The sequence below is a fragment of the Cololabis saira genome, chromosome 5 (assembly GCF_033807715.1).
Source record: "Cololabis saira isolate AMF1-May2022 chromosome 5, fColSai1.1, whole genome shotgun sequence".
NCBI classification, from domain to species: domain Eukaryota; kingdom Metazoa; phylum Chordata; class Actinopteri; order Beloniformes; family Belonidae; genus Cololabis; species Cololabis saira.
Genome location: NC_084591.1, coordinates 47,026,368 through 47,051,630, shown reverse-complemented (window position 1 = coordinate 47,051,630; position 25,263 = coordinate 47,026,368). Strand labels below are relative to the sequence as shown.

At 38.0% G+C, this 25,263-nt stretch overlaps 1 protein-coding gene across 1 annotated transcript in view; it reads left to right on the top strand.

Moving 5' to 3' along the window:
* Positions 1–25,263, top strand: part of zc3h18 (zinc finger CCCH-type containing 18) — a 63,890-nt gene that overhangs the window by 6,951 nt on the left and 31,676 nt on the right. Inside the window, exons 3-10 of the mRNA XM_061722303.1 lie at positions 4,083–4,167; positions 7,491–7,639; positions 7,754–7,849; positions 10,677–10,819; positions 11,733–11,762; positions 13,016–13,163; positions 16,073–16,338; positions 24,220–24,405. Coding sequence (XP_061578287.1) covers positions 4,083–4,167; positions 7,491–7,639; positions 7,754–7,849; positions 10,677–10,819; positions 11,733–11,762; positions 13,016–13,163; positions 16,073–16,338; positions 24,220–24,405 — 1,103 coding nt within the window. The remainder of the gene's footprint in view (positions 1–4,082; positions 4,168–7,490; positions 7,640–7,753; positions 7,850–10,676; positions 10,820–11,732; positions 11,763–13,015; positions 13,164–16,072; positions 16,339–24,219; positions 24,406–25,263) is intronic.

Genomic DNA, 25,263 nt, shown 5'->3' with positions numbered 1-25,263 from the left:
GTAGTCGTGGATATTAAGAAACGCTGATGTAAAGATGCATCATGGGATATTTTCCTACCAGATTTTACTTTTGTTTTTTGTTTTTTTAATCCCCATTGCAAATTTCATGCAATGTTTGCAAATAGGCAATAGTCAAATGACAGCTTTTTTTTAAGTGAAAGGTGCAGCAGTATGAGGTAGTCATGATTATTGAAAGGGGCATTTTCACAGCATATGATTGTGTTATAATAATGATTAGGGCCCGAGCACTGACAGTGCGAAGGCCCTATTGTATTTATTATTATTATTATTATTGCACAGTGGTTGATTACTCTGAGACTCTTTGAGTGATGAGAGTTCATCAGAGCAACAGCTCAGGGAAAAAGAAAAAAAAAGGTCCTGTTTTTTTCATCAGTGATTGGTGTTTCCCACAGAATCTGATTATTCTTGTAATGTTCATTACTACTTACATTAAAGCAGCACAATGTAATTTTTCCAGCTTAATCTAATATTTCATCATCATCATTGTGATGGTACATCAACTTCCAACAGGTTTAATGAACCTCTGTCATGGTCTGAGGGGTCTGTATCGCCTTCACTGGCACTATGTAACTTTGAGGAGCATGGTAGGAACCCTGCCACACTAAAAAACTACACATTTTTACGGCTTTGACTGCTTTACGGCATACGTCACTTCCCCCTCCTTCCCGATTCGTAGTGGATACAAAGCTGGGCGGGGCGTGGAGCGCAGAGCTCAGCAGAATCTGGTATCATGGCCCAAGCAGCGGAAAAACAGAAGAAAATAAAAGTTTTATCGGAGGAAGCGAAAAAAAGAAAGCGGGAGAGTAACAAGCTAAATGCCCGGACAAGAATAAACATTGGCCCGGCGTTCACTCGCTGGCGTGGTTTTGGTAATTCTAAAATTACTAACAATATCAACAACAGACACATAGAATAATAATAGTTATCATAAAATTGTGTAATTTGCAATGAGGAAGCTTTATAAAATAATAATACAATTGAAAAGAATTACAGCACTAGAGGAAAGAATGCAATGCAAAGAAAATGTATAGAACATTTCTAGTATGTTTCCTGAGAACTGTAAAATTGTGCAGGGCTGATCTGCAAAACATTCAGTTATTCACAGGTTATAAAGTATTTTTTTATTTTGTCAGTAAGTATGTTGGACTAGCGTATAAGTTTATAATTTGGGGCGTATTATCTGGCTGAAACAGGACAGGGGGGCGGGGGTGACTTCACTAATAAAACCAAGTTGAACTTAGTGATTTTCAACATCATCATATTGTATTGTTTAGCCAAAAATAGATACATTACCTCTTCACTATCCATCCTGCAAACGACCGCTGAAAACAGAAAAGTAGGTTTGAAAGTCCGTCCCGTCTTTTTTCATTCACCATCATTTCCGGCAGTACGCGCTGGTGCATCATGGGAAATGTAGTGTTCTTTCTGGTAAAGCACTACCGCTTTTGTCCAAAGGAGCCGCCAAACTCAACAAAAGATGAAAATTACATTGTGCTGCTTTAAAGTAGAAGTAACAAAATAGACTAATGTTCCATTTCTCACCCACATTCACATCATGGGAGGTGGGTTAAGTAGATGTAAAATGTTTATGTTGGTGGCAATAGTGAAAATAAATAACACATATGAATTACAGGATGCAGAATTTCCCAGCAGATGTTTAGTTACTCACTTTGTCTGTCTGTTGTTTTAAGGTTGGGACTGATACAGGTACACACTGCACAAAAAGGAGTTTCAGGTCTCCCAAAAATTAAAATGTCCCTGTTGTTTTCAGTCCGAAAAGAGCCATGAGACGATACACAGTTTATGAACTTCAACTCGAGTCCACCTGATTTGTACATTTAAGGCTTTCATTAGCAGAAATCTTGATAAATCAATTTCGGGTGTTAAGATTTAGGGGTGTAACAATATATCGTGCCACGAAATTTCGCGATACAAAATCGTCACGATACGTGTCGTGGAGGTGACAAACTGTATCGTGATATTGGTTTATTAATATTAATCTATTGTGTTGTCTAGTAACGTGCAGTGTATTGGTGCCGACCGCACCTCGACCCACGGACCAAAATCTTCCTCCGCTCAGAAGAAACTAGTACCGTTTTGGTCCCGATCACGGGACTCTTGCAGGGTTTTGAGCTCTGAACTTTTACTCATGTAAGGCTGGTGTAGAGTTAAGCCTTACCTTATTAAATTAAACCTTTTTGGGGTGGTGAGTAGGATAAACACGGGGAAACTTCTGCTGAGTTCCAGTGTACTTTAATGTTCCTCAACAGTGTAGGATTTTAGAACATCAACACAGCACCTAGTGCCGTACTGTGGCGTATCACTCCGCCCAATCTAAAACAGACTAATCACTACAGATAAACTGACTAGTGTCATTATAGTCCCTGATTTACATCACAATATAATGAATATATTTATAAAATAATCAACCCTGAATTACCAAAATAACCTTCTTAACAAAAATAAATCTCCTCTTACACTTATAAGGTGAGCATGAATCAATCTTTTTATGATGTAAAATTGTATGTATTTATTTACTTTTATTTATTTATTTAATTTTAGTTGTTACATTTCTGGAAAAGAAAAAAGTCAAATCATACATGAGAGAAACTATTCAGCTTGTGGCTAAATATTTGTACTTGTTTGAAACTGAAGATGCATAAACAAACATTACAAACTGTAACAATAGGGCAAACGCACAGTATTGTTTTGTGTTTTGTGTCTTTCAAATAATGGACAATTTTTTTCCAGTCATATGTTCCTCATTCAAGGTTGTTAAAAAAATACTGCTATAATATCGTATCGTTATCCTGACCTCAAAATTGTGTATCGTATCGTGAGATTAGTGTATCGTTACACCCCTATTAATATTAGATGTACCTGCCCCAGGTGCTGCTAAGTAACATTAAGGACGAGGTCCAGTTGAAGTGACGCTCCCCTCAGACATGCAGTCTGACAGTTCCTCTATGTTTCATGTCTGAATGATATTGGTGCTGCTTTTCTGGAAAAATGAAAAACAATTGTGCTACAGGTTGAACTTTATAACATTTACACTTACTATTTTGTTCAGACTTTACAGTAACTGCTGCAGTCACATTAACAGGCACACAGTAGTGGTAAGCTTTAATCTGATCTTCTAATAGGAATCTGACAGACTCGGTTTTGACTAAAATTTCAACATTTGGTGATAATGGAGCGGCTGGCCCTGATGCAAATAACAATCAGTTGTATAATCACAATATAAGACCAAAACCAAGTCCAGGTGACCACAATAATCATTTTCCTTTGAAAAAATGGCAGGATTCAACCAACAGATGTGTCCCATTTCCATTTTATTTGATTGATTGATTTGATTTATTTTGTACATGCAAAATACAACAATTAAAAGAGAAGATAAGAAAACAAAACAAAGAATTTCATACTTTAACACTTAATATCTTAATTTACATGTGCAAAAAGGAGTAGGAAGAAGTGTAAACTTATTTAATCCTACCCCCATTTACTAATCATTTATAATTAACTATACTATAATTATACTCACACACTTACCTATACATACATACACATAGTTGAGTATTTTATATATATTTGTACACACATGCCCATTCATTTTATAAAGTTGACTGGCAGTTCTGTGAAAAAAAAATCAATTCTTCAAATACTTGCAATTGAACACTGAAAATGTTGAAGTATAAGTGTGTGATCCTGCATGACAATCAACATAGTTCCTCCTGTCTTTTTAGTCTAATATTTATTACTTGAGAAACTGTTGTGGTTAAGCAGCTCATTGTATTTTAGTGGTAAAATGCCCCATATGGTTGATGTTTCTTATTAGAGGACTAATGATGCAGATGTGGTCAATTTCACCAAGTTTATCTGTATGGCACAATTCAAAAACAAGGTGATTCAAAGTTCTCTATAGGGACGTTAAAACAATACATGGTAGAAATAAAAAGCATGGTTTCATTTAGTTTAATATAAATGACAAATGGAACCTAATGGACACAAGTGTTGAGTGTTGCAGTGTCGCATGTCACATTGTGCTCTGTGTTTGTGTGCAGGATGACGACCTGGAGGAGGGGGAGGTCAAAGATCCCACGGACAGAAAGATCAGACCCCGTCCCATCTGTAGGTTCTTCATCAAAGGTGAGTGGTGACCTGCAGATCCAAGAACACAGCTCAAGGGGAAGATCAGAAATGCTGATATATCGCTGGTTGAATGACACTTAGGCTAGGTTCACACTGCAGGTCTCAATGTTCAAATCAGAGTTTTTTTTTGTTTTGTTTTTGTACAGAAGCGTATTGCATTCACTTGAGAAAAAAAATCTGCTCTGTTTTTCTGAATTAACGAGATAATTATCTCAGAATTCCGAGAAAAGTTTTAATTAAAAAAAAATTCTGCTCTGTTTTTCTGAATTAACCAGATTCCTCACAACTTGCAAGAAGCTGTCATTCACTTGAGAGCTGGATTTCATGGAAGCAAACATGTTCCTGTCCAGTTTAATCCAGTTTTAATTTGCTTTTGGTTTGAAACATTGGGAGATACTCTTGTCTTTAAGTTATATACCGTATTTTCTGGACTATAAGCCGCACCTGCATACAAGCCGCATCCGCTCTATTTAAAAAAAAAAAAAGAAGATATTTAGCCGCAGATATTTCTGTTGTTAGATTAGATATTTACTACATGTACAGAAGGATTTTGAACTGTAAATGATGTACATGTTTGTACCTAAATAGATCTTTCCAGTGTCTTTTAACACGGCAGCAACTTTGCTGATTAAAACGGGACAGAACCAAGAGAAAATAACCGTTATTTATTTCCATTCTGATCTGCTGGACATTGCACCTTTTCTCCAGGATCAGTTGAACAAGTACGGCATGCTTCACGGATAAGATGATTCATCTGAAATAATTATCTCGTTAATTCAGAAAAACAGCAGAATTATTTTTCTCAAGTGAACACAATGCGCTTCCGTAGTTTTTGTTTGCGTCGTCAATTCATAAAAAACCCAAATAACTTATAAAGTAATTTTTTTTAAAATTTTGTAATATTGAATGACAGCAAATATTTTAAATCTTTATTTTTCTGTCACAACAAATATCAGAAATAACGCCAATGAAAAATAGAAAATAACTTTTCAATGGTCACACTTTAAAGATTCATGCTTTTAAACAGTAGATTGTAAATTTAATGTTTCAAACATTGCCATGTACAAAATACAAAATCTCTTACACCTCTTGCAAACAAAACTGAATTTCAATAGTGACACGGCCGAATTAATAATCATGAGCATGATTGTGTTGGTTTTACGTTCTAAATGTCTTCGATTAATTTTCGGTTAATTACCCAGCCCTACCTGGGTCGGATTTGAAAAGATTTTTATTTTTGCCATCCAGACTGTAATTTAAAAATCCGATATGAATCACGTATGGGCAAAAAATCTGAATGAAGTAGTAGTTGTGCCAGAGGATTCACTCATGGGACCTGTTCCCGGCACAGACCGGTCTCTGCCAGCGATCTGTCCCTGTGGAGTTGCACTGCGGCAGGCAGGTCAACGTCATTTGTCACATTTCAGTTTTTGTGATTGGATCGTTTTTTTTTTTTAGTTTCAAATATTTAGAAACAGGGTAGCAATAATAATCTGTCCACCAGGGAGCACTGTAAGGCAGCCCATCCAACCATCCATTCATTCATTTTCTATACCCTTTTCAGGGTCACGGGGTAGGGCAGCCCAATGAATTGAAAATGAATCAAAAACTATGGAGACTAGACTGAACAAGGAGAAATTAATTGTAACTCTGTAGTTGGTTTCAACTCTGTTTCAACAGCTGCATGATCACATATGAACAATGTACAACTCAATAAGAGAGAGAGGCCACCTCCCAATCACTATGTAGAGAACAACAAAGCCTGCTTTTTATTTTGTAGTGCCACCTGAATATAGTAAGAATTTCTGCAAGTTATTTTCTTTTTTTGAGCTTACTAACTTTTTTTTAAGTAAAACTAAAATGTAAAGAGCTGTGAGAGCTGTTTTAATTTTACCACCTGTAGAAAACAATCCATAGGTCCTCCACATCAGAGGGGTTTATTAGACTGCCTTTGCATGCAGTTGGTCGGCGCTACAAACACTCAGAGCAACGGACAAGGTGATGTTTTCAGAGTGACCCAAACAAGTAAACAGGAGAGTGTTTTTTAAAAGATTAAATTAAACTTTGCTTGCTGGCAAAACCGCAGGTACATCTACTTTGCAAAGCAATGGTTTGAGTGCTGTCCCCTATCAATTTTCAAAGAAAAGGCCTAAACCTTTGACTGCCAATGCCAAAACTGATTGAAATGACCGTTAATGCAGCCGTCTACTCTTTGCGTCCATGTAACTCTCCTCACACATATACTCTCTCTGCAAGGATACTCTCATTTGATTGGCTCTCCAACACCTTTGAGCATATTTAACGACTGCCAACGGATGGTAACTAGATGTACCCGCAATTTAAAATAAAATGTGCTAACGCTACGTCTAGATTTCTGGACCGCTGCATGTGTGCTTTGGTTCCCGTTCTTTGATGTGTTCAATAAATGACCTCAAATAGGTAATCCGTGTTTATTTCCCTTCACTTTATTTTAAACTCAGATAGATATTTACACTTTCATTAAAAGGATATATATCCAGCATCGCTGTGTCAGTCATGAGTGCAAAAAATAAAACAAAACTTAAGTAATTGTTCATGAATCATAATCCAGGTAAAGTGTAATTATGACATTTATTTGAGCTTGTATTGGCCAGCCCTAATGGATTTTTTGTTTTTTTTACTGCATAAATATCACAAACTTGAACTGCTGCAGGCTACAGACTAATGTACATTCATATCCTGTGTTCTCAACATAACCATGACAAACAAAACTCGATTTTGACATACTGTCTCAAAAAATTTGAATATTGTGATGAAGTTGTTTATTTTCTGTAATGCAATTTAAAAAAAAAAAAAAAAAAATGTCATACATTCTGGATTCATTACAAATCAACTGAAATATTGCAAGCCTTTTATTATTTTAATATTGCTGATTATGGTTTACAGTTTAAGATTAAGATTCACAGAATATTCTAATTTTTTGAGATAGGATATTTGAGTTTTCTTAAGCTGTAAGCCATGATCAACAATATTAAAATAATAAAAGGCTTGCAATATTTCAGTTGATTTGTAATGAATCCAGAATGTATGACATTTTTGTTTTTGTAATTGCATTACAGAAAATCACAATATTCAAATTTTCTGAGACAGTCCTGTACAACTCCAAACCACAGGATAATTCAAAACTATCTTCAAGAGCATGATCTTTCCAGCAGAGGGCGCTGTTGAGAGAGATGGGGGTTTCTGCCTGGTTTTTGATGAGTGACCTCAGTGAGGCAGCTACATGTTACTGCAAATGATTGCCATGATAAACAGCACCGGTGTATTTTGTTTTCTTTTAGGAAATTGCACATGGGGCATGAACTGCAGGTTCATCCACCCCGGCGTTAACGACAAAGGTAACTACTCCCTCATCACTAAGCCGGACCCCTTCTCCCCTAACGGAGCTCCTCCAGGAGGACCACACCCACTCATACCCAACAACCCTTGGGTAAGTGTCGGAGACTCACCCGGACATCAGAAGCACGTTTTACATGTGAATGCTTGTCAAGAAACTGCGTTGACATAAATCAGAGGCTTGATTGAACTTTTCCATGTTGTGCAGGCCGGTCCTGCGGTGGAGGAGATCCCCCCACCCCCTCCTCCGGCGGAGCCTCCAGTAGAGAGTGCTTGGGAGAGAGGACTGAGGCACGCCAAAGAGGTAAGACCTCCCACGGCCTCGCTATCAGGGCTGCAACTAACCACTATTTTAAAAGTCTATTGAAACGATTAGTCGACTCATCGGATAATTAGTAATTTTTTTTAAATTTAGTATGAGGTTGCTTTAATTATGTGGCAAATGGTAATAAACACCAGTAAGATGGCACTAGAGCCCTGATATAGCGGGACTGTTTTCTTCATCCTGCTTTCTTCATCCATATACTCTTGGCTTTTGTCTTGCTGAAGTTGTTTTTGTTACTAGCCTGTTTTCACTATGACTAAAAGGTTGCAAAAGTAAGTTTGCAGTAAAGTTACACGTCAGAGATCAGTGAAGATTGACAGGTGCAGTTTCTGCAGAGATTCCAGTACCTAATTCTGCCAGGATCCTGGTGCTGTAATGTTGATTTAGTTGAGGCTGGCATGTTGTTCTGCCTGTTGTTGACGTGACGTCATCAGAACTATCACTACTGATGTTTGACATGTGTTGTCAGCTCGGTGTAAACCACTAATTACTACCGGTAATTAAACAGTGATGAAATAGGCCAGTCATTTCCTCCTGCTGGTATTCAATGTGGTTAGGGGTGTGAATCTCTCCCTTACAAGACGATGCGATACGTATCCGATATATGGGCTCCGATGCGATTCAGGGACGATACATTTTATAGACCAGACGATTCGATCCGATACGATTTGGTACAATTTCGATGCAATTCGATTTTGTGGAATTTGATGCAATGTCATGCGATTCGATACGATACGGTGCGATCTGATATATTAATACATTTTTCAAAACTTTTCATTAAAAAGCTCAAGCAAGTAATAAATTGATATTATCTCATAAAGGACTATGGGAAAACAAAATAAAAAATACCTTTGTAAAGAAAGGCGGATGTCTGGATGACAAATGAATCATGTCATGTTTATTATTCCAATACTAAACAGTAAACACCAACATGAATAAAAATACAAAACTATAAACTACTGTACTATACATTCTGACATGGAATGGAAGTCTCTGTCTCACACACCTATTTCTAAGAGATTCACTTTGGCAGGTACTTACTTTGTCAGGTGGAGAAATATGAAATATAAAGGTCTAGAAAATAAGGCTTAGCCCTCTTCTGGCTTCAGTACAGTGCAAAATTATTGTACTTTGCAAAGCTCCAAACTAACAATGAAAATCTCCTCAAAATTCCTCAACAATGCCACAAATCAGATCACAAAATTAAACTATAAAATGAGCCTGCTGTTATGTCAAAATCAATTTCATACCTTACAAATGGCCATAGTTTTGTCCAGTTTTCCTCCCTTTTTATAAAATCCAAACGTCTTCCAAACAAAAGATTTAAGATGTGTTCCTCCACTGTATATTTGTTCACCGTTATCGTTTGCCATGCTCAATGCTGCAGCCAGCCTTTGTTTACGTTCGCTCGTGTCGCACATTTTACAGCGTCATGCGTGTGGTGATATGCGCGCGCCGGTGTCCTGCGCCGGAAGTAGGAAAGGAGCAGATCTCCAAGCTCACAACCTGCCTAAATGCAACGCCCTGTGGGCTTGTAGATCTGTATTTTTACCGCAGTTACTCGGTGCATCGATTCCCAACGCTAGGACCGAACCAACGTCCCGTTTATGCTTTATTTGGTCCGATACAGTTCAACGTGCACCGATGTAGTCGCATCGTTGGTGTTAAACACCGATTAACGATGCATATCGATATTTTTTGACACTCCTAAATGTGGTGGCATCATTGTTGCCGTCTGACGTGGAATGGAAGTTAAACGCATTAAATGAGTCAGTCACAAATGCTTTTTCTGTGTTTTTCCTTTGATCCAACTTGACATCTCATGAACTGAACATTTATTCTCAGCCACGGTGCAACTGTCGTCTTCACCTACCCAACTCGTTAGATAACAGGAAAAGTTTGCAGAACATGAATCATTATTTTAAACTCATGAACTCATGAGAAATTATACCCGACTCCCAACTTGCTACAAAATGAGTCGCCCATTTATTTTCCAAGGAAAGTAAGTAAAAGAAAACTTACTGTAATACTTCTCAGGAAAACAAGTTCTGCTCTACGTGTGTGGTTTTGATCTTTTTTTTTTTTTTTTAAACATTTTATTTATGATTTTTTTTTTTACATTACAAGAAGAAAAATATTACAAAACAAACATGTGAGGTCATGGGATGATTAGTAACTCAAGTCAACTTTAACAACTTCAGAGTGTAATGTCACACAGAAAACTTATTCGGTGCCTGTCTCTTCGGCTAAATAAATACACCATTTTGCCCACCGATTTTCTCCCAGTTCTTTCTGGAGTCGTATGGAATAGGTCATCTGTTCTAAGAGATGTAGTTGTTTAACAATACTAATAAAGAGATCAGCAGTAGGATTGTTTTTTTGGAGCCAACATTTTGTAATGGCCTTTTTACTTGCTGCCAGCAAGATCTTCAATAGATAAGTGTCGTCCTTGTTCAGTCCGTCAGGAAAAAGACCAAAATAGAGAGATGTGAAGGTTGTGCTGATACTAAAACCCAGTATATCTGGGTTTTGATCTTTTGTTAAAAGGTTGATTCTCATAAGTGAAATTAGGAGTGACTTATTGAACATGTTAATCCTGACTGATCACATTACTGGTCTGGTCTTGTTCCTTGAGAGTAAACATGTCCGACACTTTCAGACGTAAAATATCAACATATAGTTGTGTAATCTCCTTCCAAAGCTGCTTTCTGATTAGTGTGGTCAGCTGGCGATAACTTATCCATGTTTATTAACTTGAAAATGATGGAAAGAATGTAATACCAGCCATTGTTTCTGTGTGGTCCAGGTGCTGAAAAAGGCGACAATCAGGAAGGAGCAGGAGCCCGACTTCGAGGAAAAGAGATTCAATGTGACGATTGGGGAGGACGAAAGAGAATTTGACAAAGAGAATGAGTTCTTCAGAGAACGCAGCTATCGCATCATCAGAGAGTAAGACTCACTCACACTGAGTGCGTTTACATGGGAAGTTTAATTCCTCTTTAATTCAGAATTAAAATGAAATCCGATTTAAAATGAGTAAAAATGACCATGTAAACACCTAATTCTGAATGAAAATGGCCATTCTGAATTAAGCTTAATTCCAAAGTAAGTGGCTGGTTTATTCAGATTTTAAATCAGAATAGAATAATTCCAGATCATGTTTACACTCATTCCACTTTAAATTAATCCCGGTCTTTCTTTCTGCTCGTTCCCTCACCCGTCTGTCTCCATGATCTTATATTCCTGCTGGGCTGGTTTTCCAAACAAAGTTTCAAGATGCAGCAGCAGTAAACGCTGGTCAAGAGCAGAGACCATTTATTTAATAAATAGAAATCATTAAAAGAACACATGGAAACAGGAAACATCAAAATTGTGAGCTTTTCAAAGTTGTAGTGGCTAAGTTTGTTTTTCTTCCGGTAGTTTAACTTCCGGTCCGCCCCCTATCCAATCAGAACCTTCCCAACCCCCAGACCTGTACAGGAATAGGGTTTCCATGTAAACTCGAAGGAAAATAGTTTAATTCTGAATTATTTAATTCAGAATAATTAATTCCGAATTAAAAAACATCATGTAACCGTGGCGACTGAGCATATTGTGTTCATGGTCTGAAACTCAAACTTTCTGCTTGCTGTAATTGCTGCATCTCCCTGTGTTTGTGCTCTACCTTTGATATGGTGGGAGTAGTTGTAGTATAGTATGAAAATCTGTTAATGTCAAACTGCACCACTTTGACTGTAAATGTTTTCAGTAAAAAAAGTGCACCAAAACATGTTAAGTTTGTAGAACAAATGCTTGAGCTCATGCAGAGAAAAAGAGTCAAGGTTGATTTTATCCATTAATACAACTTCTCTTCCCCCTGCAGTGAAATGGAGTTCAGGGATCCCGTATACGGGTAAGTCATGTGCAACATTTAGAACCCTCTCTTGTTTAATGACATTTTCTTTCATTATCGTGTAAAACTATCAAAATAACTGCTTTCAGTGTGCTGTTATTTAACAGAAATTGGGCCCAAAAGTGAGATAAAAGTATTTGGGAAATAACCTGTACCCCCATACTGCTGCAGTTATTTGTTTTTTTGTTTCCACTTTTAATTCTTCACCTGTGGTGGGACGTTTTGTTGTCAGACTTGAATGGCATGGCATTTTCTGTTTTTTTTTTTTTTTAAACTGTATATTTCAGGTTAAATCCTACGACGGAGTATTAGGGCCAAACTAAGACAAAAAAAAATGGAAATTACAAGAATAAAGTCAAAATATTACGAGAATAAAGTGGTAACATTACGAGAATAAAGTGGTAACATTACGAGAATAAAGTGGTAACATTACTAGAATAAAGTGGTAACATTACTAGAATAAAGTGGTAACATTACGAGAATAAAGTGGTAACATTACGAGAATAAAGTGGTAACATTACGAGAATAAAGTGGTAACATTACTAGAATAAAGTGGTAACATTACGAGAATAAAGTGGTAACATTACGAGAATAAAGTCGTAACATTACGAGAATAAAGTCGTAACATTACGAGAATAAAGTCGTAACATTACGAGAATAAAGTCGTAACATTACGAGAATAAAGTCGTAACATTACGAGAATAAAGTCGTAACATTACGAGAATAAAGTCGTAACATTACGAGAATAAAGTGGTAACATTACGAGAATAAAGTGGTAACATTACGAGAATAAAGTTGTAATTTATGAGAATAAAGTCGTAATATTATGAGAATATAATTTGAGAACTCTAACAGGAAGAGCATCTTCTCCCTGTGTTAAAATAAGGAATATTGAGCATCTTGTGAAGTTATATTTATATATTTATAATATATTTAATATTACGACTTTATTCTCCAAATATAACAACGTTATTCTCGTAATATTACGACTTTATTCTCATATTATTATGACTTTATTCTCGTAATTTCCATTTTTTTTTTTGTCTTAGTGTGGCCCTAATACTCCGTCGTAAAATCCCATACGCTCTTATTGAATTTTCAAACATTTGCCTTTGTCTTTGTGCCTGAATCTCTCACTGTAGTTTCTGGGGTGGTGGGATACAAGCAAAAAGGAATGGCTTTTGACTTTGAAAGCTTTTTCTAAATGAGTTAAAAGGTGTTGTTTAGTTTTTCAGTGGTGTTTCCGTCCACAGAGAGCCCTACGCTGCTGCTGCTGCTGCTGCTGCTGCTGCTGCTGGTGACCCGTACTACGACTATGAGATGGAGGCCTTATGGCGGGGGGGGCAGTACGAAAACTTCAGAGTGGAGTACACAGAACCTCCTCTTCCTTACCACTACAACGTGAGTATTCTCATTCAAGACTTTTTACAACATTCAAAGCTTCTTTCAGATGAGCACAGGTGTTTGGGAAAGGACATTTTCTGCCAATAACTAATATTTGAGCCGAACTCCTCTCAGAAAGGGCCATTTAATCCCATATAATTCCATATAATCTTTCTCGACTTAAGTATACTAACCTGATTTTCAAATTTTTACTTTATTTTTTACAATCCTAGTTACTCAAATGTTTTTTATGGAAAAAAAAAAAAAGAAAATCATGACCAGTGCTCCACGTCTCAGTAATCCTGAGGGCTTAAGTAGAATGAGCCTTTCGGATGTGGTGACACGTGGTGGAAAAACTGTTGAGCAATTGACCCTTTGTCAAGCCGCGCCCCGTTCACAAAACCGTCATCTCTCCGTCCACTTCCATTGTAGAAACGGGGTGTTACATCACATTATTTCTGATTAATGTACCAAAGAAAATCAACAGCAACTAGATAGAAATAGCAAGGGGCTCAACCCTAATTCCTAAGTCGCTTTGGATAAAAGCGTCTGATAAATGACAATAGTAGTAGCAGTGAGTTTAAAAAACTGAGGTTTTTGGCAAAACTGAGATATTTCGATGAGTTTAGGTGACAGCACGGTGGAAGGGTTGAACTGCGAGTAGCAGCCGTCCACAAAGCTTTATCCAAAGCAGACATTTTTCCTAATTTACCGTTGGTTTTGGGATGAAATGTATTCCTGTGATTCTCTCTTTTACACTTTTACAAGTGCCCCAAACACACCGCTTAACCATTTTAAGATAAATAAATGCTTTGGCTGTCGTAGCTATGGGTTGTAGCTGCTACCGAGCCCACTTTGTCCTGGCAGTACGGATCAGATTTCTGCCAGTTCGGGGATAAAAACAACTGCACCCTTTATTTAAATTTCTTAAGATTTAAATTTCGATACCAGGCAAGTAAAAACTAAGCTTTTTCCATTGATGTGAACGGAAACTAGCAACAGAGAATGGTTTTTCTGATTGGTCAGTCAGGGACCAATCAGAAGGCTTACAAAGGTTCAACTGAAACATCTTGCTGATAAGAAGTAAATGGTCCGTCTTTAAGCTCAGATAATGACTCTTTGCAACTGTTGTGATGTGAAAACCGGTGTTTTCCACTTGTGTCAGACTGGAGAATGAACCCACACAGTGGGTGCAGCTTTACCAGCACCGGACATGCAGGAAACCAGCCATACTCAGTATCACTGTCGTTATCAGCAGCTTTAATCCATGCAGGCTTACTGAATGAATGAATAAAGGCAGTAAATCCTCCCAAATCCAAGTAAATGCTCAGGTCAATGTTCCTTTTTCGTTACGTTACATCTATGTTACGTTACGTCAGTGCTTCTCAAATAGTGGGGGGCACGTTTGACCTCGGGGAACATGCTTTTTTTATTTAGATTTATTTTTATTGTCATAGAATAATGTGCAATTGCACCTCCACTACATTAGGGGGCAGTGGCGCTCTCATTGGCAGAGTGTGCGCAGAGAGCATTCGCTCGGTGGTGGAGGGGTTTCGTTTGTGAGTATGAGTATGAAGTGTAGACACGAAGTGTAGCAGACCCTCAAGTGACACTGTGATACTGTGTCTCAAAATGTTGGCAGCTGACAGCATGAAGCCAAATAAATGAAGGCGTCACTTAAACACTTTACACCCCAATCACGCTGATAAGCCACTTGAGTTTTTTCAGTGACAAAGTGCCGAATATTGCCAACAATCATCCCGCTTTGTGACTGCTACTCATCTAAGCTACATCATATAAGCTGATACTGCCTGCAGCATGCCAGGGATGTGCAAAACGTTTCTCATTGTAGCCATTAATCCAGACATCTTTGATTAAAAAAAATTTGCACAAATTATTTTATATATTTTTGTTTTGCAGGTTAAAGTTTTTTTTTTATATTGTGCTCATGAGTTCATGTTGGTGATCAGTTTGAATGCATTATTATTTCTTGTAATATATATGTAATTTTATTTTAGGTATCATATGGTACTTTACATATAGTAGTTTAAGGATTTAATGTTACTTTTGAATTTCAGATGCATTTTAAATCTTTTCTGTTACAGTTAATAAAACTATTCTTTGTTGTAAGTTGGTCCATATTTCTTCTTCATATTTTATATGTTAATAAGGATACAGTCAGGGTTCATACGTTTTGAAAAAACCTGGAAAAGTCATGGAATTTGAATATGTCATTTTCAAGGCCTGGAAAAGTTTTGGAAACATAAGTTCACCTCAAACGTTTTGGAAAAGTCATGGAATTTATTTTTCTCACTTAATGAGAACATTTAGTAATAACAGCCTATAAGGTAGATTTAAGATTGATGAATAAATATTTCGTATAGAAAAGTCTTGCGCGTTCTCACGTGCCGAGCATCTTGCACATCATGCAGGTCGGTTATTATTACAGTTATTAGTTATATTAGATTACTATACAACATATACTACAACATAGTGCTGGTATATAAGTGTTAGTTTAAACAAATGTTTATTTTGTATAAAACCATAATTGTCATTAGATCTCCACTGTGGTGACTTTTGACATAGTTTTATTCCTATATTTCTTTCATACATTGATGTTTTAGAGGTCATGTATAGTCATGGAAACTTGCTGCCAAGTCATGGAAAAGTCATGGAAATTTGTTGGTCAAAATGTGTATGAACCCTGTACAGTGTTATGCAGAGGTGTACTTATAACAATTTTATTAATATTTTTATAGTCGCGGGGGGGTGGGTGTGAGATGTTTTCTTCTTCCCAGGGGGGGAATGACAGAAAATAATTGAGCAGCACTGCGTTACGTTAAGCCAGTTACAACAAGAACTTGGAATGGTTTTTGAGGGCATTTGATTTAGTGTAGCAGGTTGAATAACATTGATTGTTGTGTCAGGAGCGTGAGCGGGACCTGCGGGAGCGCCACCGGGACAGAGAGCGGGAGAGAGACCACCGAGAGAGGGAGCGCCGGCAGCGGGAGCGGGAGAGGGAGAGAGAGCGGGAGCGCGAGAAGGAGAGGATGCGGAGGAAAGAGGAGTGGGAGAGGGACCGGATGAAGCGGGACGACAAGGACCGGCCCAGGATCCGTCCTCTCCGAGAGGCCAGAGAGAAGAAGGACGAGGACAAAGTGAAGCCACGCTCCCCCCTCAACATGCCACCCAAGTACGTCACATTCAGCTTGCTGCTTCGCTTTGATTTTGCACTTGTTTTTTGTTTTTTTACATATATATTATTATTATTATTATTATATATAAAATTAGGGATGTCCCGATCAGGTTTCTTTGGCCCCGATCCGATTCCGAGTCATTTGATTTTGAGTATCTGCCGATACCGAGTCCCGATCCGATACTTTTGTAACACATTTGAATTAAAGGACAAATGCAAAACAAACAGATCCAGGTTGTCCCCTATTTCTATTTTATTCACCTTATTTGATCATTTTGCATTTAAACAGTGCAGTTCTCATTGAGTTAGCTTGAACAATCAAGTAATAATAGTGCAAATACAATGTGCAAATGTATTTTTTTTTTCCGCAACAATTTGCTATTTATTCCAGTGAGAGGAGCAGATTAATGCAGCTACTTTTATCAGATCACAAAGGAAGTTTATTATCAGGAGTCACAGAATCAACTGAAATCTAAAATCTCCAGTTTACACACTTTAAAAAAAAAAAAAAAAAAAGAAGAAGTTTATTGCTTTTCAGAATTTCAGAGAAAAATAGAGCAAACAAATGAAAAAGAAAAAGCCTCCCCCCGCCCTCAAAATAAACAAAAATTGAAAAAATTCAGCACATCTCATAAGAAAATGATAAAGGCCACAATCACCACGATAAACTAAACCATATTTAAAGAAAACTGTACAAACTGAAAAGTTAAATTAGTACACACAGCAAGGAGTTTCCCATTGACACAATAGTCTTTTCTTTGAAACAATTGCAGTACAGGCTCCCACAAAAAATAGTGCAAATTTAAACCTAATTTGAATTTAATAAAAACAGCAACTCAACTTAAAGACCATTTGGGGCGGCGGCATGTAGTTTTCTATTTTCTGTCAGAAGGTGGCGCTAGACGAGGCACAAATTAACTGTGGCCTTTTCATCTGGCCTCAGGGGCCAATAACAATTTAATAAAGGAATATGAGTATTGAAACTTTAAAAAATAAAATAAAAAACCTAAAAATGGTTGTCCGACGAAAATAATTAACAAATTGAATTGTAAAGCCATGGACAAAATTAACTTTATTAAATCATGTGGCTAACCACTTTCATGTTTTTTGGGCCTGTCTGAAAATCCAGTTATTTTGGAGGGAGGTGTCAACCGAGATATATAAAAATAATAGGGGTGGATTCAGATTTTTCTGTTTTTATTCTATATCTTTAAGTTCCACAAACAGTCCCACATAAAGACAGGTACTTGCTGAAGATTCTTTTGGCAGATGGTAACTAGAAGGTGGTTGCAACTCCACCCTCCAACATCGGTCCAGTGGTGCGGGATCATTCATCACATTTACCTATGTACAGACTTACTTTTGTTTTAAAACTTCAGTTGGAAAAATGTGTGGAACGCTGAGAAAAGTGGATGGTGTGACATTAGGCTAGGATGTATGTGTAAAACATTATTTGGATTTTATCCATATCACCTCATGTTCTTTCTATGTACATGTAAATTAGGGCTGTAACGATACACTAATCTCACGATACGGTACGATACACGATATTGAGGTCACGATAACGATACGAGGTTATAGAATGGGAAGATAAAGACATGGCTCAGAGGCTGAATTTCTAATTTATTTAGCAAAAACAATCAAAAGCTTGTTATTAGGACATTCAAGGCCTGTTTAAAATAGGTATTAGATGCCATAATAGGTCCCCTTTAAGTTTTAAAGAGAAAGCCAGGCCAACCATTTTCAACAAACTGAACTAAAAGTAAATGTCAGGTTTGCATTATGATCTTCAGTTTCATACAAGTACAAATATTTTGCCACAAACTGAATAGTTTCTCATGTATGACTTGACTTTTTTCTTTTCCAGAAATTTAACAACTAAAATTAAATAAATAAATAAAAGTAAATCACCAACCTTGAAAAGTCCCAAACTCCAAAGTCAACATGATTGTTATTGATCTTGTGCCAGAGCTCAGAGCTTCACCTGCTCCAGCCTGAGGCCGTAAGGTGAACCCCGGTATCGTTTCATCCTCACACCTTTGGGGACGACACAATCTTTACATCATAAAAAAGATAGATTCCTGCTCACCTTAGAAGTAAAAGGTCGGAGCTCAAAACCCCACAAGAGTTCCGTGATCGGGACCGTAAAACGGTACTAGTTTCTTCTGAGCGTAGTCAGATTTTGGTCCGCGGGTCGAGGTCGTCACGTGATCCCGCTGCACCAATAGGATGTTACTGGTAAACACAATATAAGATTAAATATCAAGATTAAAGCGACACTACATAACTTAAGGTTTAATGAGCCTCTGTCATGGTCTGAGGGGTCTGTATCGCCTTCACTGGTACTATGTAACTTTGAGGAGCATGGTAGGAACCCTGCCACACTAAAAAACTACACATTTCTACGGCTTTGACTGCTTTACGGCATACGTCACTTCCCCCTCCTTCCTGATTCGCAGTCGAGACGAAAATGGGCGGGACGTGGAGCGCAGCTCCGCAGAAGCTGGTAACCCGTTGCTGTGTTGTAGCTGCAGCAGCTCCACACACAACAGACGTGGGGAAAAGATCCTAATGGTTTAACTTTTCACCGGTTTCCTGCTTGGAGGAAGAACCACGGAGGCCGGCCAATTATCTGAGATAACAAATTAAAAGAGTAAAAGAGTCGTCGGCTCGGTTGGATCGCGGCTGTAACGAGTCCGATCAAACATAACGTTCCTCAGTAAACGAACAAACACGCACACAGACGGGCGTCGGATCAAAACACGGGTTTATTAAACCACAAACAAACACTCACAGACCGGGGTCGGATCATTCAAACGGGTTTTATTCCCCACTACTCCAGCTAAACGCAGTTGTTGGCCAGCTCTCTGCGGTGCAATTAATTTTGTTGAGGAAAAAATATGAACTATTTGATTTGTAGCTGCAGAGGAAAAAAATAATAATCTCACGAGGAAAAAAAAATATTGCTCACGCCTCGGAGCCTCTTCAAAGCAGTCAAAAAAAAAAGAAAAGAAAAGTAACAGTAATACACAACATGTACTGTATGTTGTACTATTATACAAATTTATTGAAACACATGGCGAGTCAAACATTTACTAAAGCAGCTGCCAAACACTCCTAAACAAGGTAGCCGGAGACGGTGGTTCTGCAGAACTGCGGCAGTAAGTCCTTGTAAAGAGTGCAGCTCCGACGAGGAGCTCCAATCTTTAGTAGGGACTTCATATGGATCCAAACCGTTAATAATCATTATTTTCTCCATATACTGCTCCCTGGCTTCCTTGTTTAAGGTATCCCGGTAAATTCCAGTTCCTTTCCAGCAGTTTAACATCTTTTTTTTGCGTTCCGTCTGTTCACTTGGTGAAACAGAAAAGCGTCCCGTCTTCTCTCAAAACAAATGCAGCGACGAGACAGGAGTTTTCCGGCAGTACGCGCTGGTGCTCATGGGAAACGTAGCGTTCTTTCTGGTAGAGCACTACCGCTTTTGTCCAAAAGATGCCGCCAAACTCAGAAAAGCTGAAAGTTACGTTGTGCTGCTTTAATGTTGAAGTACAATCTTGAGAAAAAAATCGAAATGTTGAGAAAAAAGTCGAAATGTTGAGAAAAAAGTCGAAATGGCGAGATTAAAAAGGAAAGGAAAAAGGAAGAAAAAGGAAGAAAAAAGAAGAAAAAATGAGAAAGAGGAAAAGGAAAAAAAAAGAAGAAGAAAAAGAAAAAAAAAAGATCAAACATTTTTGAAATAGCTCCAGGAGCCACTAGGCTGAAGAGCCGCATGTGGCTCTAGAGCCGCGGGTTGCCGACCCCCGGCATAAGCTTACTGCAACAACGCCACGGTGAATGTGTGCTGTTATCAAAGCTTGAGGGACCAAACAAGAACAGTGAGCATTTCTGGCCGGACAGTGAGTGTACTGTGTATAATTATGCACAGCTCTGATGTTTCCCAACAAGGGATTTTCCCCAGCTCTAATATCGGTAATTAATTGTGTGAAAATGACATCAAGACTTGAGTGTTTGATGTCAAATATTTGAGGGAGGAAATTAAGTGCACAGGCGAACAGACACGTAGAGATACTTGTAGGTGCCGAGGTCGGTCAACGTTAATGGGCGGGAGTTTACAATTGCAACATAAACGTACAGCGTAAACACAGGTAATAAAATCCACGTAAGGTTATATCAGGTCAACTCCAGCGGAAGAGGCAGAGATCCTGTGCTTATACAGTTCCAAGTGAATGATTCCACAGACGTGATGCAAGAGCAAACAAAACACGTCATCACAACTCCCAGCGTAAATAGGATCACAACACAAGAGCTATTTTCAGCTCTTTATTATCAATTCAGCTTCTTTCAAGGAAGGCATGAATGAAGAAAGCGGGACAAACAAGCCATAAAGTTGTCAGAGCATAACAGAAGGGGGTGGGATGTTTGCAGACTGCAGCAAGTTAAATGAATCCTTCTGGAAAAGTACTGGCTTGTACAGTGAGGTCGATGGAAAACATTAAAGAAAGTTACGCAATTTCCAAAACCACAGACCATAAACCGAGTAAGAAAACCATGATTGTTTTGCACGTGTGACGTGTTAAACCACACGTTGGACAGCTTAGAAATGTGTCAATGGACAAACAAGGAATGTGTGTGATTTAACATGTCACAATGGCCACGGTTACATGATGTTTTTTAATTCGGAATTAATTATTCCGAATTAAATAATTCAGAATTAAACTATTTTCCTTCGAGTTTACATGGAAATAGTAATTCTGAATTGAGGTTTACATGGAAAACACGTTTGATGGGCTTTATCCAATTCCTCTTAAAGGAGCTTGAGGCTCCTTTTAAGAAATGAGACTCTCTAGCGCCACCCTTCACCACGACGGCCGTTGGGGGTACTGCAGCCAACAGTGAAGCCGGCACGGGAGAATGGGGAGAACGAGCATGCAGCGTCATGTGATGTCACATCCGCAGCCCAGCGCGGGAAATTCTGACCCCGAATTGCAGCACATTTTGCAGCACACAGCCTGTTCAAGGCAACGGAGAGATACACTACAGGGGTCATTCTTTTGGGTTTGGAACGCATCTGACATTATTACTAGAAAACTTAAAATGTATACACATTTTTTTCATAAATCCTGCCTCATGCTCCTTTAAGGTCTGGGGGTTGGGAAGGTTCTGATTGGATAGGGGGGGGGACCGGAAGTTAAACTACCGGAAGAAAAACTAACTTAGCCGCTACAACTTTGAAAAGCTCACAATTTTGATGTTTCCTGTTTCCATCTGTTCTTTTAATGATTTCTATTTATTAAATAAATGGTCTCTGCTCTTGACCAGCGTTTACTGCTGCTGCATCTTGAAACTTTGTTTGGAAAACCAGCCCAGCGTGGAATATAAGATCATGGAGACAGACGGGCGAGGGAACGAGCAGAAAGAGAGACCAGAATTAATTTAAAGAGGAATGAGTGTTTACATGATCTGGAATTATTCTATTCAGATTTAAAATGGGAATAAACCAGCCACTTACTTCGGAATTAAGTTTAATTCAGAATGGCCATTTTCATTCGGAATTTGATGTTTACATGGTCATTTTTACTAATTTTAAATCGGATTTAATTTTAATTCTGAATTAAAGAGGAATTAAATTTCCCATGTAAACGCACTTATTCTGCCCTACTTTCAATCAACAAGTTGAGATTAAATCTCAAAGAACAAGCTCAGAAGTTTTATAGAATCGGCTGGGACTGAAACAATTTGTAACCCTGACTAAATGTTCCAGCTGAATACATTTAGCAAAACATCTGAATACATTTTTCGAGAAAAGATACCAGTTGCACAGCAACAACCTTTTCTAAAATCCCTGGCCTTCTGAACTTCTTCAAAACTTTCCAAAACATTTGACATGGTGATTCCATCAGCAGGATTGGTGACGCCATCATTTTGGATATTAAAGCACTGCTGTCCAGTCTGACTGGAGAGAAGGATTCCAGCTCTGCCCACAAAATGAAATCATTAACACTGAGGAAAGCTGAAGGTCTAATGTTCAATGGGGTATTTCTTTTTAACCTTTAAAAAAAAACTAAAACTAAATTAGAAACTTGTCACTGTCAGAAAGCAGATCAACTGATACAAGAGTCACGAGTGAGCAAGTTAATTATATCAATTAAAGGCTCAGTTATGGTCGCGGTGCAGTACCCCCCGCGGCCACTAGTTAGCGATCTTTTTCTGAATGGTTTATCCGACTTTTTCCGGTCACAGTAAATCAAAGAAATAAGGACAACTATTGTGCAAAAAACAAAAACAAAAAAAATCACACATAAACGAAGAAAAGAGCCCTGGAAGTTCACTACTGATTCAAACCGGAAATGCTTCGCTTTCAAACGAACCAATCACAGCCCTCTCGGTCTGCGTGTGGTCGGCGTCTCCTCGACGCGTAGTTACAATTTTCAGGAGGTGCACGTCACTGACGGCGCAGGTGACGGCGTGTCCTCTGCGTCGATCCAAACCACACGCCGTAGGCACGGCGTCATTTTGACGCAGAACCATAACTGAGCCTTAAGACTTCTGAATTTTGCTTACTACAGGATATCATATTAGCATAATATGTAGCCCTGTTTAAAGCAAATTAAAACTCAGAAAACGACCGGTAACGCCCCATGTTGTGACGCACCGGCTGATTAAGAAACTCAGAAACCATTTTAAACAACAGATAAAAAGTTGCTGCAGTCACTGATAAGAACTGGTCCTAGTTTGCCCCGGGGTCGACCTAAACCCTGATGAAAATCTTTGGGATGTGCAGAAGAAGCTGTAACACTCGCCCATCATAAGCACATCTTTGTAGAAAATGATTACAAACCTGTCCAGAAATTGTGATGTTGCATAAGCTTATGGAAATGAAACAATAATGAATGTGCACCATTCTAAAATTTTGATTAGAGTATGTCATTTTTCTTTGTTGACGACGTAGTGTATCGTACATCGATCTCAGTGTGGTTTCAAAAATCAAGTAAAAGCAAAAATCTAAATCCATATGAGCAGTTGATGCAAGTTTGGAATTCATGTCAGAGCTGTGTGGCCCGAATTATCAAGAAAACAAACACTGCGCATAAATATGTTCATATTGGTATGTTCACATATGTATGAACAGCTAAAGCAGGGGTCGGCAACCCAAAATGTTTAAAGAGCCATATTGGACCAAAAACACAAAAAACAAATATGTCTGGAGACGCAAAAAATGAAAAGTCTTAGAATGAAGGCAAATGGCGAAAGGCGAAATGTCGAGGAAAAAGTCAAAATGTTGAGGAAAAAAGTCAAAATGTTGAGGAAAAAAGTCGAAATGTCGAGATTAAAAAGGAAAGGAAAAAGGAAGGAAGAAAGAAAGAGGGAAAAAAAGAGAAAAGAGGAACAAAAAGAGGGAAAAAAAAGAAGAAGAAAAGAAAACATTTTTGAAAAAGCTCCAGGGAGCCACTAGGGCCGACCCCTGATCTAAAGGATTTATGTATATATATGTTTATGCATTGAGCTGGGATAGATCCAGCAGACCCCTGTGACCCTGCAAAGGATAAAGTGGATATAGAAAATGGATGGATATGTTTATGCACTGATAATATGTATATTACTTATATATTACTTTTATGTAATCTATCCGTGACCTCTGTTGCAAGATCAAAGTGCATATTTATAATAATTGAAAGTTTTGACAAATTTGGTACTGAACATTAATATATTTTAAATAAAAAATGTGCTCAGGAGAGCAGAAAGTTGTTTTTTTTTATTTAATGTTTTGCACAGCTCACAACTTCAGTGCAAATCTTTTTCACTAAAGTTTTTGCACAGCGAAAGCATGGGCTCTTTTGGTGAATGTATCAGCTTTTGATCCCATGTGAACCCTCTCAGCAGGCCCATGGAGCCGCCCCAGAAGAAAGATGCCCTTCCAATGATGAGGCGGCCGGACGAGTGGAAAGATCCATGGCGTCGGTCTAAATCTCCCCGGAGACGGCCCGTGCTGGGCTCCCCTCCCCGAGGCCGGCGGCGGCATCACCACCCCTCCGCCTCGTCAGTGTCTCTGTCCAACTCCTCCAGGTACGAACACACTTTCACTTCACATGCAATACAGCTCATGCTGTAGTACGAAGATTCTTCACTGGTGGTCCAGGCCTTCTAAAACCATCTGTATCTCATCTAACTAATCCAGAAGAAATCAGACTTTTGGATTTGAAGATTTTATTTCGAACATGCATGATAAAAAAGCATACAAAAAAGTGAAAAAAACAGAATACAAATATATATATATATATATATATATATATATATATATATATATATATATATATATATATATATACAGGACTGTCTCAGAAAATTAGAATATTGTGATTTTCTGTAATGCAATTACAACAACAAAAATGTCATACATTCTGGATTCATTACAAATCAACTGAAATATTACAAGCCTTTTATTATTTTGATATTGCTGATCATGGCTTACAGCTTAAGAAAACTCAAATATCCTATCTAAAAAAATTAGAATATTCTTGGAATCTTAAACTGTAAACCATAATCAGCAATATTAAAATAATAAAAGGCTTGCAATATTTCAGTTGATTTGTAATGAATCCAGAATGTATGACATTTTTGTTTTTTTAATTGCATTACAGAAAATAAAGAACTTTATCACAATATTCTAATTTTCTGAGAAGTCCTGTATATTAAAGCAAGAAAATACCTGTTTTTCATAATAGGTCCCCTTTAACCTGCAAGTGGAGGAGGAACCCATTTTTGTTCCTTTTTTCTTCATCGTTCTTTGGATAGTTGGACAGTTAAACTTATTGTATGAGAACTGCTTACTAGTTTTTTCAGTCTTAAAAAGTAAACAGTTCTGCATTTACGGTTTCACGCTGTTTCCTTACTGTTTTGTTTTTCTTGAACTGCATCGGTCAT